Genomic DNA, 16,450 nt, shown 5'->3' with positions numbered 1-16,450 from the left:
GCAATCGGTATTTTTTTCTTTTAACTTTTTCCCCTTAAGTTTGTCTAGTTAAATGCATCTAAGTTTTATGTACATATGAAGCAATCCTTCTGTTCCTGTATTTCAGATATGAAACTGAGTTTCCTAGAGTTTCAGCCCTTGCCTGAGGTTGCCCAGCATGGAAAGAGTCATAGCAGAAATTAAGCCCGGCCCTGCCCAGTGGATCCGCTTTCTCAGTCCTGGGTGCCCAGCTCACTGGCTCACAGAGTTTGTAATAACTATAAGCAAGCAGCGAAAGAAGCTCAAGTTTATCCATTTGAGAGAAACTGAGGGGTGGTTGGAAAGCATTAAAAGGTCACGCTCCTTCCCCTTCACTGATGTGGGAGCTTGTCTATATTTTAGGTCAACCGTCAAATTAGATTTTCATCTGCAAAGACCCAGCCAAGAAGGAATGTGGTTTAGACATATGGTTGCCAGGGATTTTAATGGAAACATACTTGGACTCCCACTGGAGTCTAAGTTCTCTTCATCGCCCCTCCCACTGGGCTGGGGTAGATGGGGCCAGTGGGGAATTACCAGCCTGTAGCTCTCTCTGCCTCTCAAGCCCCCAGAGCTGGGCTTCCTTGTTTACTTATTTAGAGCCCAGTAGAGGAAGTGGTAAAGGAAACTTGCTGAGTCGTTTTCTGAGAAGAGACCATATATGTTCTCAGAGGAAGCCGTTGCTTTCTGGGATCTGGCTATAGCAGAAAGGACATCGGCTCCAGCAGAGCTTTTCCAGAGGGTACCTGGGAGTTGGAAGAGCCAAAGACGCCTCCACACTCTGGATTTGGGGTTCTCTGTCCATGGGTGCAACACCCATGCTCAGTTTGTGAGCTTCATCCCAGGAGAGCAACCATGGCACTCAGGAACGTGCCCTTTCGCTCTGAGGTCCTGGCCTGGGACCCTGACACCCTTGCAGACTATTTCAAGAAGGTGAGCCTTGATGTTTTGGGGGTGGTAGGGCTGGGCAGAGGCTTGAAGATGGAGTCTGGGCAGAACATGAGAGGCGTGAAAGATAGCAGTGGAACTTCCAACTCCATGCAACCTCGCCAGTTGAGTGAGCACCACTGAGTACCCCGGCAATGCATTTTGGGGAGATGGGAGGCCCTCAGAGGGACAAATATCTACTGTGTGCCAGGGCTCGAGTTTGTGCTCTTCAGGCACAGTCCCATCTAACCCTCTCCAAGACTGCTGTCCTCCCAGCTCAGCTGCAACATAAGCTCAAGGAGGCTAACTGGTCCAAAGCCCCAGGGACTGCATGTGACAGAGGTGGGATTCTAGTCACACCTGTCTGGTTTCAAAGTCCTTGCTCTGAGACTCAGAACTGCTGTAACAACTAGTGAGATCAAGGCTACTTGTTAGGGGAGATATGGAGTCCTGGGGTAGGAGAGAAGAAAGGAAAGGTTGGAGGCTGTGATGAATGATGCTGGAGATGGCGTCAGGGCAAGTCATTGCTCATGACCTTGAAAGAGGGCTGTTGAAACCTTTACCTGGACAGAGTGTCACTGGAGCTTTATGAGGGTCTTATGAGGCAGGCTAGGAAACTGACATGAGCCTCAGACTATAGCTGGGGAAACTGAGGCCCCTGAAGAGGAGAAGGTTGGCCAGGAAGGGTCAGGGGCCAAGCTGTGGCAGAGCTGAGTGTTGCTGTCCTGGCTCCCAGCCTTGGAGGTGCTCAAGGATCCCTGTGTTTGGTCATCTGCTGGTGGGACCACAGGTCACATGTCTGCTTGGGCAGATCCCAAGTCACGTGACTCAGGGACCCTCTATCCCTGTCCGAGGGATACGATGTCTCGTGAGGGACAATTGAGCTTCTAACACTCCCACCTCTGGAGGCTGGCATCAGATTCACTTGTTACTCCAGATTATCACAAGCATAAGATTTTAGGTCAAGACCTTAGAGGTTGTCTAAGTCAACTTCTTGTTTTTCCTGGGGTGGAGTAGGCTCCCAGGGACACATCGTCTAATTTGGGGTCCATATGGTACCAAGGTATTTCCTGTCACAACTGTTCTTCCCTAAGAAAAATGTGAAAATGTTGAATTGGGTGTGGCACGATAGAGGCACAGCCCACAGATCTTGTTACTTTCTGCTTTTTGTGCATCTCCTTTCTGTTATTTTTCCCTTATGAAAAGGTCATAATAAACTTAGTTTTCAGCACGGTGGGTGCAAAGATCACTGAGGTAACTGACTTTTGAAAGAGTTTTCTAAATACTTTTCTTAAATGTAGACCAAATAAATTAGGGCCACAAGTGAAATTTGCTAAGATGCTATAAAGCGGCATATTACCTCAATAAAGAAAGGAGAAAAGAATTGAGAATTAACAAGGCATACCTGAGGATGGGCTGAGAGGCACAGATAGGCCCCATCTCCAATGTGGGAAGGAGAATTACACAGATAGTACAGCAGCTGCAGAATCCAAAGGTAAAGTTCCCCTTCGTAGAGAGAGCTGGACTATAGGTCAGGGATGATTCGGGACAACTGCCTGAGTTGGAGGAAGGGAGAATGTTCTTCTTGGAGAGTCCAGACCCCAGGTCAAGTCCACAGAATCTGGACAGCTTTCCCCTCCCAGCATGAAGGGACTGAAGGCAGGAACGAGGAGACTGAGGGGCACCTGTGATCCAGGAACCCACAGACCCGGGTAGACATCCGTCAAGCGTGAACATCTCAATTCCCCCAGAGGGAAAACGCAGAGGACTGACCGCGGAGTCATTTGGGGACGGATCTTGGCCAGCAAAAGTCCTGTTAGCAGGTGTCATTTCTAATGAAGCACTGGGGCCAGGTCCTCCTTGGAGACACTTCCCCGGCCAGCTCTGGAGTCAGACACACCTTGGTTTGAATCCTGGCTCTGCCACCTGCTAGCTTGGTGACCCTCCTTTTTTTTACTTCACCTCTGTGCCTCGGCTTTCTTGTCAGTAAACCAGAGATAGTAACAGTGACTAACCTCATGGGATTGTTGGGAGAAATAAAGGAAATACGTGTGTGAGGTCTCCAGCAGAGACAGGGGGCCAATTCATGTTCAGTCTTCCCTTTCTCCTGCTCTATTCGCTGGGCCCTAGCTGGGGACTCCATGCAGAGCAGTGGGCCTTTGTGTCTTACTGTCTCAAATACGTGCAGCTCATCCTCTGTCTGGAACGTAAGACCCTGAGGACTGAGGTCATGTTTTCTATTTCTTTAACTCCTCCAATTCCTTTTGACTTGGCAGGAAGGCATCCCTGGGCCATGCAGTGGAGAAGACTCTGGCTCAGAGCCATAAATTCTAATCCTAGCTGTGTCCCCAACTCACTGTGTGACCTTAGGCCAGTCCCTTCCCCTCTCTGGGCCTCAGTGGTCCCATCTGCAACACCAGGTACCTGCTCTAGACCAGCACCAACCAAAGCTGGGCACTCATAAGAATCGTCTAAGCGTATGCTAAAAGAACAGAGTCTCACCCTCCGGCCAAGACATTACTGGCTCAGAATCAAACTCCCAGGCAGGCCCCAGTCTGCAGGACTGTCTGTCTGTCTAGAGTCCAAGTCAGCACTCTGCAAAATCAGAGATTCAGCTGATGATGAGGACAGTTAAAATGATGAATTAAAGGCAGTCGAAAATTCCAAGAACCATGTCACCGCACGGCTTATGCATAAAAGGGGTGTTTGGGGCCCTGCAGAGACTGCTTGCTTTCTATATGACTGCTAAATCGCCTTTTCCGAGCTTTCTAATATTCATCCTACCCTGTCAGGCCATGAGGTTACAACAGTTGCTCTCACTCTTTAGTTTTGTTGGCCATAAGAAAAGGTCATGATTTGAAGTTTGCCCCCAAAGAAGGCTGCCACAGACCGTGAGACCCATACTTGAGAGGAGAAGCTAGAATTCTCAAGGACAAATATTTTACCTTAAATACTCTATCTAGAAACATCAAATTTAGAGATATTTCAAATAGAAATGCTTATGTTGTTGAGGGTGAGGTGAAACAGACACCTGCTTCAATTGTCAACTGATGTGACTCTAGGAAAGCAACCAGGCCCTAAAAATGATCATTCCTGTTGATTCTATAATTCTATTTTGAGAATCTAACTTCAACTACATAACATAGAAGAAAAAGCTGTATGTTAAAGAATATCCCTGATGTTTTTTGATCTGGTATGTTAAGCTGCACTTAAATCTGTTCACTTACTGTATGTAAGTTTTACTGTTATTAACTAAAAGGAGAACATTCCTTGCTCTGAAGCCCGGTTGTCACCTCTATCACCTGCCCACCCATGGAACTTTATACGAGTTACTTGACTCTTTGTGCCTTTGACTCTCCATCTGAAAAACATAAGGCTTAAATGACTTAAAATTGGTTTAAATACTTAGAATAGTGCCTGCCATATAGCAAGTGTTCAGTAATTGCTAGAAGTTTCTATTATCATTATTGGAACAGCAGTTTGGGAAACAACTTAAATGTTCAGCAATAGGGAGCAAACTCAAATAATGTTCAAAATCAGTTTGTAATAACATGAAGCAGTGCCTATATGTTTCAGGAGGAAAAGTCAAGATAACCAGATTGAATACGAATGATAACCTCGATTATGTTTAGAAAGATGCTTAGGAAAAACCACTGAAGGAAAGACATCGCCGTTTTCACCGAGGTTGTCTTTGGGTAGCGAGATGACAGATGCTATTTATTTTCTTCTTTCAGCTCTTTTCTGCTTGCTAGAGGAGCGTATGGCCATCCCTTTGAAGCTCTGAAGGCGCTCTCTCTGTACCCCAACCCTTAGGGGTTGGCCCCAAGGCCTTAGACAGGCAATTTCTCCATTTCAGGGAGTCCCAAGGGGTTAGTTAGTGAAAGCAGGGCTGAGGTAGGGATGGGGCCCCTCTGTTAGACAGGGGAGGGGAGTGGGGGACCTGGCTAGCCACAAGTACCACAAATTGCTAAGCTTCTAGGGCAGGCAAGGGATGGGAACCAATGGCACGAACTGCCCGCACTGACAGCACCTCCCCTCCTCTTTTTCAGCTGAACTACAGGGACTGTGAAAAGGCTGTGAAGAAATATCACATCGACGGGCTGCGGTTTTTGGTGAGCGCTGGCTAGTCTGACCCATTGAGAGCAAAGCTGTCCTGTACTTTAATCAATGGCTGCAGGGCCAACTGGGCTACCCTGTCCCTGGGGATGCCCAGGGGCAATGCCTGTCTTCAGGATCGCCACACAGCCCGTGGCCTTCTTCAGTTTTGTATGAACGTCTCTCTCATCACCTCTCAGGATCCTTCCTATTTAGGATACCTCCCAGATTTTTCACCCATACCAAGGTACATTCTAAAGTCAAGGTATAAGGAGGAATCCAATTATAGTTAACACACACACGCCTCTTGAAAATCTATTCAAATACCACTCATACTTTGAGAAGGCCAAGGGGGCAAATGATCGTATGGGAGAATAGAAGATTCTCTTTCTCTATTTCTCACTCTGGGGTACATAGTCACTGCCTAGAATAAAGGGTAGAATCACCCTCCTTATTTCAATATGTCCCTCTTTCTCTACTAAATTCACATAGTTGGTTTTGTGCCCATTAAACACACACGGGGTATGGCTTTCTCCACTCCATTATATTGCAAAAAGCTTCAAGCGTAAGACTAAGATGCAGCTGTTATTGAGGACTAAGCCATTACATAGAAAGGGATGCAGCTCTAATTGGTGGAGTTAGAGGCACTGGGTAGTGGCTGGGGCGGTGGTCTGAGCATTTCCCCTAAAATGACCTCTTTGCCAATGGGTAAGAGAGACCCTGGCTGCACCCATCTATCCCTTCTGGTCATGTTCCTTCATCATTTAAAAAAGAAGTAGGAAAAAGACTTCAAAGGTCTCATGGGGTAGATGTTCCCAAATTGGATTTGGAGTCGGGGGGCAAGTTAAGCTGTGTTTCCTTGTAAGACCTAGTCAGCAGCAGTGAGGGAACTGAACCATGAGACTTCAGGGTTGGAAGGGGCCAGAGAGGGCGCATGTTCTAGTTTTCCACCCAGCACACCCATCCATTTCCTGTATTGCATCTCTGCCACCAAGAACTTCTTGAATTCCTTCAGTGATAGTGAGCTCACTACCACCCATAGTCACGTGTTCCTTTCTGGTCAGTTCTTAAGTCTCGTGCCTAGACCAAACCTGTGCCCCTTTTGGTCTGAGTTTTGTTTTCATGTGCCACGTAAGACATGTTTATTCACTGTCCCAGCTAAACCATTCAGTCATTCACTTGACAAGCATGTTCCTGAACTCCTTTTACATACCAGACCATGCCGTGTGCTGGGAATATAGAGATGATTAAGATGTGTTTTCTGCCTTCCAGAAGCTTGTTTTATAGCAGGAAGTTATCTTCAGGAAGGCTCCAACCACCTCAGGTGCCATTGAAGAAACATGTACAGAGGTGTGATGTGACTTATTCTAAGTCACACACCTAGTAATTGGACTAAAGCACACATTTAATTTAATCTAACCATGCATAAGTTTTTAACAATGCTATTTCTTTATACTGAGCTTTGGGCCAATAGAGTTCTGGTAGTTTTATTGTCTTCTTTTTGCAAATTACTGCTCAATCTGAGTATTTCCTTCTGATGCCTTTAGCACTGAGAACAGAGACTTCTCAGGGCTGAGTCGAAAGAGAGTAAGACATCTTTCTTGAGGATGGTCCCAGTTGTGGTCCTGATGCCCTGGGTCACCTTGAATAAGCACTTGCCCTCTTGAGCTTCTCCTTGCTCCCTCCTCTGTTAACAGAGCACATTGGACTGGGTGGTAGCAGGTGACAGTCCCTCCCAGCTCTGGGAGTCCCCCCAGTGCTCCCCTTGTGAGCTTCAGGCCTGTTAGGACAGGAGCTTTGCCTCCTCTGCCCCAATATCTGGGACCTGTCAGGCCCTCAGAGAATATGCTGCATGCTCTAATCACTGTGCAAACAGGAAGAAGTGGAAAGAGGGGCTCGAGGAGCCAGGAGAGTGGGCAGCAGAACCCAGACCTGATCCGGCAGCTTCTGCTGAGACCACTCTCCGCCCGAGGTGCTCTGGGTACAACTTGGGCTCTGATCTGAGCTGTAATATCTCATCTATATGAGATGTTAGACTTCAGGTTGTATGTCACCCTTTCCAGCTTTATAATATCCAGGACCATTCTGCTATTCGAAGCAGAAGTGGAAGACCCCAGTCTGTATCCCTCTATCCCTCCCTTCCTCTTTCTTTCTTTGATACCCTCCTTCCCTCCCTCCCCTCCTCCCTCCCTCCCCCCTTCCTTCCTTCCTTCCTTCGTTCCTTCCTCCTTTCTTCAGTGTAGGATCTAGCAGGCCCTTTGAATCTGTTTTGCTGCCATTTCATTTTCCATTGAGAAGTCTGGTGAGGGAATAGGGGTGCTGCACTTCCAGAAGCTTGAAGAAGAGGAGGCCATGTGCTTGGAAGCTGTGTCAGTTAGAAAGGTGTGCGGCTGCATGAAACAGAAACTGAACCACAGTGGCTTAACCAAATAGGGGCCTATCTTTCTCAAGTGATAAGAAATATAGAGTTACGCACTCGAGGCTGGTGAGCCGCTAAAGGAAGTCATCAAGAACTCAGGCCCCACCCGGCCAATGGAAACCGTTGGCGGCTTCTGTCCTAATGGTTACAAGATGGCTACTCCATCTCCAGGCATCACATCTGCATTCCAGGCAGGAGGAACGGGGGAAGGGCAAAGAATAAAAAATGCAGAAGTGCATGGGGAATGCATTCCCCCTTATTTTCAGGGAGACTTTCCCAAAAGCTTTATCCAGTTAGACTTCAGGTTATATCTCACTGGCTGCAATGGAGTCCCGTGACCTTGGCCATATGCAAGGGAGTCTAGGGTGTTAAATATTTTGAACTGGGCACATTTACTGCCCTGAACAAAATCCGGGTCTCATCAGTAAGGGAGAAAGAGAGTGGATATTGGGTAGGCAAGCAGCAGCCCCTGCCACATTGCCTCTCCAGGTGGGGTCCAATTCTCAGCTTTCCTTTCTCCCGTGTCTCTCTTGAGGACACACTCAGCGTATAAGTGTACTCCTGCGAAGCCACAAGTCTAACTCCAAGTCATTGTACAAGTAACCCAGAGTTTCCAGACTTTGCTAAAGGCCTTTCTCTTTCCTAATATCCTCTGCCTCTATGTCTCCAGCCATGCTCACATGCTCACCTTCTCCTTCACATGCTTCCTGAAATCCCCTCAGCTTATGTCCTTGACTCAGCAGAACAGAAACTGCCCAGTTCTCAGCATTCATCCCTCTGGCAACTCCCAGGAAGCCCTCCACTCATCATGCCACACTCTGAACAAGAGTCTTGGTATCCTCCCTGAGGAGGTGGCTCTGGAGGGAGGGGATGCCATAGCTCAGTGATGCAAAAATAAATAAAAGAAGTTAAGAATTTTGACCAAAAACCTGATTGTCTCAGGACTCTTGTCAAACTTCCTCCCCAGCCCTGCCGCAGGGTCAGACACTGCTCCTAAGAAGTGGAGCAGATGAGGCCATAAGCACATTGCTAAGATGCCCCAGCCCCTGTGCTTAAAAGGAAGCTTGCCCAGCTCATCTCAGAAGGCAGCCAACAAGCTGCCAGGCAGCTCCCAGCCCAGAGCGGAAGTAGAAGCAAAGACACTAACATCCAGGAGCCAGCCAGACCCCAGCTGCTCCCTCCCCCCGGACAGAAATTACTCACCTAACCTCCATTTATCACTCACAAAAGGTATGTCAGGCACTGAGCCAAGCACAGGACATACGTCATCTCATTCAATCCTCACAACCCCTGAAACGGAGCTATTAATATTATTACGCTTCCCATTATACAGATAAGGAAACTGAGGCTTAGAGAGACTAAGCGTCTGTCTCAAGTCAGACAGCTGCTAAGTGAAGGAACCAAGATTCCAAACCAGCCTGTCTGACTCCAGAGCTCCCACTCTAACCACTGGGATTCTGACCTCAATTAGAACGTTAAGGAGGCCCCTTCCTTGCCTCGGCATTGGTTCTATGGAGAGCGTGCCCACCCTCTTTTCTTCCTCCTCCCTTTCAGGTGCCTTCTTCTCTCACCACCTGCCCCCAGCACAGGTCACTGGGACCCTCAAAGGGCTTGGACATGATAAAAGTGAAGCTTGCAGGAAGAAAATAGACATTGGATGCCATAGAGCAGGGTCCCAGTGCCACCTCCATCACCTACAACCTGGAATCCCCTTACATCCCCGGGCCACAGCTTTCTCACTAAAATGGGAACGATGCTGGTAGTTTCTACATCACAGAGTTGATGTGAGGATTAATCAAGATGCTGTAAGGAGAGGCCCAAAGTCAGTTCTTCACAAATACGCGTTTCTTTCTCCTTTCCCCTCTTGGTTCCCTCTGGACAGCCTCTTTATTGCATCCTTACATCTAGAGAATTCTACTAATAACCCTGGTGAAAGAGGCAGTTGGGGTGTGATGATGTTATAAGGGCACAGATGCCTTCGCCAGGCTGGCTTCTCATAGCTGCTCCATACGGCTGCTGAGAGGGGCCCTGGAGTCTAAGAAAGATGTCATGACATGGCCAAGTTCAGCCCACAAAACAAGTCCTGTGCGGTCCCACAGATTTGGCTCTCATAGTATTTGCTGTTTGCTTCAGTTAAAATTATTTGTCAATATTTAGAACTCAGGACATTTCATATAAGATCCAGGTTTCGGGATTCCCTTTGAAAAAGATCTGGCAACACTAGGCCCACAGGCTTTTATGCACCATCTAGAAGCTGCCCGCTTTGGATGGGTGAGTGGGGTGTACTCTGCAGTTTGCTGCAGTCCCCACTGTTCCCTATTGTTTCATACCATACTCTACTCACCAGGCCCAGAACCCTTTCCTGTGGGTTGTAACCTACTGCTGTCTTCATTTCAGAACCTGGCAGAGAATGACATCCAGAAATTCCCTAAGCTCCGGGTGCCGTAAGTACACCCCCTCATTCCTTGGGTAGAATGGGGAGTAGTCCAGGGGGAGCTGAGTCAGTTATCTATCACTGTTGGTTTGAAATAAGAAAGTGAGGAGGAAGGGTGAAGGCAAGGACAGGGTTTAGTGAAGAGAAGTTACAAGATGACTTGAGAAAAAGAAATAACAGATCTAGCCCAGCTGGTGTATTGGCTGCTCTTGCCAAAGATAAGCCTGACTCTGGACCACGTTTTCATTTCCTCTCTTCCCAGTGGGGTGGGTTGGCCTTTGAAAATAGTACTAGAATCAAAGATCTGAGATTTCCTCATAGTGTCATCACCAACTCAGTCATTGCTTTAGTTTTCTGGACCTCAGTAAAATGAGAGAGTTGGATCCGATGAAGGATGGCAATGAACTTCCTTTTGTCTGTCGGTACTGACTGTTTGGAATGGCTGTCCCAGACATCGTGCTGAGAAGAATTCTGAGGAAAGGGGGGCCATTTCTTGGGTGTGACATGGGCGCTGAAATGGGAAGTTGCAGTGTGTCTATTGTACCATGGGTTTTCTGTCCCTCAAGTAGGAGCCCTACACGCAAATGCTTATAGAAGCCAGACAGCTAATAGAAATGGGTGAAATGGGTCAGGTTGAAAAGTACAAAGCCTTATCATTTTCCACCTTTGAATAAAGCATGGATATGGAGAACTATTTCTCCACTGTAAGAAAAATAATAGCACGATTATGATGATAAAAGGGGTAATCAGCACAAAGCCTCATTGTTGGTGAACAACAGGGAGTGGTGGAGACTGTGGCAAATTGGAATCATAGTCTCCATCCAAAGGGAGCCGCAGCTACTCAACTCCAGTCAACGTGGACCCAGTGATGCCCAGTCTTCGAACTTAACACAAGTAGCAAGAAATATCCGTTTTATGCAATGTATCTCAATTTTTAAATGTTGCTCAAATATCTTCAAATGTTGTAAATGCCAAAGTGAACATATCTCTGGGTTACATTTAGTCTGGGGGCCACCAGTTTGAGATCTGTACTCTAGACATCCTCTGAGGTCCTTTCTCTCGCTCTAAAAGTCTCAGAGCTCACAATGATAAAAGGGAAGTAGGTCAATGAAGTAGGAGGTTGAAAAGTCCCATATGTAGGTAGACTGCCAGGGAGCTCAAATAAGGAACATATGACTCTCCAGTTTCCCTCATCGGGAAGGGTGAAGAAAAAGAAAGGGGAAAAAAAGGAAAAAAAAAAAGAAAAAGAAAAAGAAAGGAATAAGGATTTGCCTTTGGTGCCGCCTATCTCCAGGGGCAACTATTGTTGAAGAACCCTTGTTCTTCTTTAGAGTTTTTTCTAGACACAAATGGCTATTTAAATCTAAATTAAATTAAAAATTCAGTTCCTCAGAGGCACTAGCCACATTTCAAGGGCTCAAAAGCCAGATAGAGTGGAGACTACTCTATTGGAGAGTACAGATATAGCACATTTCTATAACTACAGAAATGTGATGCTCTAGAAAAAGACCATAGTTCCATGTAAAGGAGAGACCTTAACATACAGGAGTGAGAATTAGTGGCTGGTGGGCCAGAGTCAGCCTGCAGACATGTTAAGTTTGGTCCACACAGAGTTTTAAAATCAAGATATGGCATTAGGAAAGACTTTGGGGAAGAAGGGAACTTAACTTGGATCTTGAAATGCATTAGGAGTGATCCGATGAAAAATGGGTAAAGGACATTCTAGAAATGGGGACTATATTGCGAAGGCATGGCACCAGCGCCTTTACTGGAACTGCAAGTAGGTCAGAGCAGCTGTGGCGTATACATGGGGAAGTAAAAAGTAAAGAGGCCACGGTGACGGGTCACAATTCTGAAGGATGCTTTGAGCCGTTCTAAGGAGTCTGAGCGTTGGTGAGGTGAGGTCACCAGGGAGAACACTAGGTCAGGCCTGCATCTTGACTCTTCCGGGGGCATGTAAAGATGATGCAGAGGAGGGCTCAGCTGGAGGCATGGAACCCAGTTAGGAGAGGACGGCTATGATCCCACTATGAGATGGGAGCTTCTCCTAGGCTGTGGCTATGAAGATGCTGGAAGGAGGGGATTTCATCAGAGCAGTAGAAGAAAAGCGATGAGGCAGGCACTTTTAACTGGGAAGATCCTTTGTAACCTTAAGGCTGAGCTCAGCTGACATCTGTATGTTTGAGAGTCAGGAGGAGGAGGTGGCGTGAGAAGCAACTGCTAGTTAATGCAGAAGAATGATTCTAAACCCTCACATGGGTGAGGTAGAGGTGTGGGATACTTCTTCAGTTATTTGAAAACTTAAACAACTTGGCCTGCAGTAAAATCTCACTCTGAGGTCCTTGAATGTGTGCCCCAGACAAGCTATGGGGCCTGCCCATGGAACACGAAGGGCGAACGTGGGGAGTGATGGGGAAGGCATCTGGGGAAGGTCTGGGCTGCCCTGATTAGGTGAATCTGAGAGTGACCGTCCCTGGCATAAGTGTATAATAAATACCAATTCCATCCCTACTTCTGTGAGCTCTGTGCCCGGGATGAGTCCTAGACCACCCTCAGCTTCCAATTCTATAAAATGAAGGAATGGGTTACATGAACTGCATGGGCTCATTCTTTTAAAGGATATTATTTAAGATCTGAACAGGCAGACAGGAGATCTTAGTGAGTAAAATGCAGGCTCTGAGGTCAGACAACTTGAGACTAAATTCTTCCATTCACTAGCTGTGAGTCTGTGGACAAGTTATCTGAGTTCCCTGAGCCTCAGCTTCCTCATCTGTAAAATGGGGACAATAATAGAACATATCTCCAAGGGCCAGTGGGAAAGTTAGAGGAAATAATGGGGAAATAATCAAATGTACTGAAGATGTGTTAGCTATTCTAACCATTTTATGCAAAATCCCAATGAGCACAATTTCAGATGTTTACTCATTATTTTATCCTGCTAACTGGGGAGGATGAAAGAATAGAAAGGCATGGGCTTTGGAGCAAGGGAGATCCGGGTTCTAAGGTGGGCTCTGCTTCCTACCAGCTGTGGGACTCAGGCAAGCTGCTTCAACGCACTGAGCCTCAGTTTCCTCATCGATAGATGAGAAAGAAGGAACTCTCAGGGAACGGTGTATATGAAGGAGACAGCCCACATATAAGCTGCCTGGCGCCGTCCTTGATGAGTAGAGGTAATCAGTGCTTATTTGTTCCATTCCCTTGTACACAGGTTCGTTTGCCCTGGATCATTACCCTAAAGGGTCATAGAAAAGAAATTGTGTTTAGGTACAGCAGACCAAAACAAGATGACACTCCTCTGCATACCTCAATTTCCTTCCCTGATGCTTAAAAAGTCAGTACTAAATAGATTTTGTAAGCAGGCAGATTCTGGCCAGGAAGCATTCTCTGTCTGAAGATATAGTCGCTCTCTCAGGACATAGTTTTTCCCACAGACATCAAGGAAAATGTAATGGAGGAGGGTTTTAAAATAAAACAATGTTAACCTCCTTTTAGAGGACCTAGCCTAACACCAATGGTATAGCTGAGCGTGCTCTGGTTAAATCGATAGAACACGTGATAAAATCTGTTGATGACCATTTGGAGTTTTTTGTTTTAATGCTATAAGTTTTATATTTAAAATAATATAGTGTAACTTAAAAAATAAGGAGGTGGCAGCACATAGGCATCGGATGATTCTGTTTATAACATTAATGCACACTGTACCCATTTACCGATAGTGAAGTTAGGCTGGGAAAAGCTAAGATCCCATCAGAGAGGTAATGCAGGCATGCCTGTTCATTTATCTGTCTTCTGATAAGGCTGTCGGTCTCCTAACCTCAGAGACAGCCTCCTGTCTCATCTACTCAGTGCCTACCTAAGATAGAAAGACAGCAGATGATGGGGGAGGAAGGATGCAGGAGGGCCCCAGGGCTGAACATGACATTCTTGTGCCCATGAAAGAACGTGCCCAGCCCCCCGCAGGATGGAGACAGGGACAAGGTCCCTCTCTCACACGCGCCTCCCCGCTCCCATTCACTGGCTAATCCCCGTCCAGCTGCCCAGTCCTCCCCGCATGAAAAGTGCGTCCTCTCCACCGACTGCCCCTCATCTTCCCCGGTGCGAACCCAGGACACTTGACTTCTGGCTCAGCTCCATGTAAAAACCATCATGGGACCTTTGACAAACACTTCCCCAGCGCCTTGCTTTCCTTGTTGGTAAAAGTGGGGATAATTCTTCTTGGCTACTACCCAGACGACTGTGAAGTACATGTAAAATAAAACTTGTAAAACTGTCAGGCGGAGGACATGCCTGAGAAGTGGGGAGACCCTGCTGTGCCCTTAAATTCTTGTTTCCCCCTCACGTGCCTGGTTCTACACGGAGGCCTGAGTCCTGAGACCCATGTCCTGGCGTCTCCCTGGCTTCTCAGGTGACAGGACAGAACTTTGGAAGGTTTGGTTCTTGGTTCAAGGAGGCTGACTTTTCTTTTTTAACATCTTTATTGGAGTATAATGCTTTACAATGGTGTGTTAGCTTCTGCTTTATAATAAAGTGAATCAGCTATACGTATACATATATCCCCATATCCCCTCCCTCTAGGGTCTCCCTCCACCCTCCCTATCCCACCCCTCTAGGTGGTCACAAAGCCCCGAGCTGATCTCCCTGTGCTATGCGGCTGCTTCCCACTAGCTATCTATTTTACGTTTGGTAGTGTATATATTACATGCCACTCTCTCACTTTGGCTGACTTTTTAAAGGAGGAGTTTTGTTCCTTTAAAGAAGGGTGACACGCAGAGCGAGTGCAAGTTTAGGACAGAGAATGTGGGCTGGGAGGCGGGCCAGGGGTCACAGAGGTGGTGTCAGAGGACAGAGAGGCTTTGAGGAGCCGGAGAGGGCAGCGTGGAGCAAATGCAGACTTCTGCCCAATTCTGGGCATGGGAGAGACTAGCGTGCCCCTGAAACAGAGTCAGGGGAGCAACTCCCCGCCTCCCCCCCGAGCTCCCAGCCTCGTGGGAGACAGGGGAAGCTCATCTAAAGCTCAGGCTATGCAAGTTTTGGTAAGAAATACATTTAAGTTGTGTGCTGGTACATGTGACAACACAGGCAACAAGAATAGAGTGTTCACGAAATAATATCGACTCTTACTGTGTGCTGTGGGCTCTGATAGCTTCTATCTGCTCTGTTTCCTTCCTCTCTCCCTCCTTCCTCCCTGACTTCCTTTCTGCCTGCCTGTCTTTCTTTCATAGCTTCCTTCTTCTGTGTGATCAGCAAAGTTGACTTCAAGACGCACTTCAAGACCCTCTACCCACAGCTGCTGAAGTATAGGGACCATTGAAAGGGAGCCCCAGGTCTCCTGGGAGAATCCTGCAGGGACCACGTCAAGATCCCGTATTCTGCTCCTGCTGCCCTACCTCGTTCGCCCTCCTCTTCCTCCATCTCCTTTTCCTTGTCCTCTTCCTCCATTTTTTTGTTTTTAAAAAACAATTTCAGGGGCTTCCCTGGTGGCGCAGTGGTTGAGAGTCCGCCTGCCGATGCAGGGGACACGGGTTCGTGCCCTGGTCCGGGAAGATCCCACATGCCGCGGAGCGGCTGGGCCCGTGAGCCATGGCCGCTGAGCCTGAGCGTTCGGAGCCTCTGCTCCGCAACGAGAGAGGCCACAACAATGAGAGGCCCGTGTACCGCAAAACAAAACAAAACAAACAAAAAAAAAACACAAAAAAAAACAATTCCAAGAATACCAGAATGACAGGAGTGATTTCACAACCTTTGCAGACGGTAGGAATCACCCATGTTACCAGGGTGCTTGTGTTACTGCCACACCCCACCCGCACCCCGAGGCATCTCTCCTGGAGGCTCCGATGGGTTATGTCACCAGTGGGCTCAGTGACTGTAACATGTAATCTCTATGGTCAGGCCGATCACGGATTCTCTAAGTAGGGCCAACCCTCTTGTTTTGCTGATGAAGAGGAATCCAGGCCAAGGGGTTGGGGGCGGGCAAATGCCTTGCCTGAGGTCACACTGCCCTTGGGCAGGGTGCTGCAGTCAGACTCAACAAGGACCCACGGTCCCACCCTCCGTACCTTCTAACATCACCAGAAGAGGCCTTCAACTGAGAAGTCAAAGACCGGCCCCCATCACACAGCAAGCTAAGGGATGCAACAGGGCTGCAACCCAGGTCATGGCAGGATTCTGTCTCCTGCCATGGCCTGACTTCCTGTGGAAAATTTCGCTCCACTTCTGGGGCTACAACAGATGAAGGAGAGAGAACTGTGTCTACCAGCTGCCCAGCCCCCTCTGCCTTTCCCCCTGGTGCTGAGTATGGCCTGGGGTTTGTGGGGAAGAGGGGGAATGAGTCACCTCTGACCACTCACTGTCACTCGGTCCTCTGGGGAGGTGGGAGTCGGGGACAACCTTGAAGGTTTGCACACAGAGGTGGCAACAACCTGCTGCTCTGTCCACCAGCACCGCTACCCTCTGCACTCACCCCCAGCAGTGGTCCCAGCTGGCTGGGAAGGTTGCCCCGAGGCCCCCCAAAGCAGGAGGCCCTGGGCGCCCATGTTTGCTGCAGGCTGGGCTGCCAG

The 16,450-nt window shown here is 47.8% G+C and overlaps 1 protein-coding gene across 1 annotated transcript in view; it reads left to right on the top strand.

Annotated features, from left to right (window-relative positions):
* Window positions 1-694: 694 nt before the first annotated feature.
* The window catches only part of LCP2 (lymphocyte cytosolic protein 2), a 44,957-nt gene continuing 29,201 nt past the window's right edge, over window positions 695-16,450 (top strand). Inside the window, exons 1-3 of the mRNA XM_079918449.1 lie at window positions 695-951; window positions 4,995-5,057; window positions 9,857-9,903. Coding sequence (XP_079774575.1) covers window positions 874-951; window positions 4,995-5,057; window positions 9,857-9,903 — 188 coding nt within the window. The 5' untranslated portion in view covers window positions 695-873. The remainder of the gene's footprint in view (window positions 952-4,994; window positions 5,058-9,856; window positions 9,904-16,450) is intronic.

Source organism: Stenella coeruleoalba (assembly GCF_951394435.1).
Source record: "Stenella coeruleoalba genome assembly, chromosome: 3".
NCBI lineage: Eukaryota > Metazoa > Chordata > Mammalia > Artiodactyla > Delphinidae > Stenella > Stenella coeruleoalba.
This window is presented reverse-complemented; position numbering and strand designations above follow the sequence as displayed.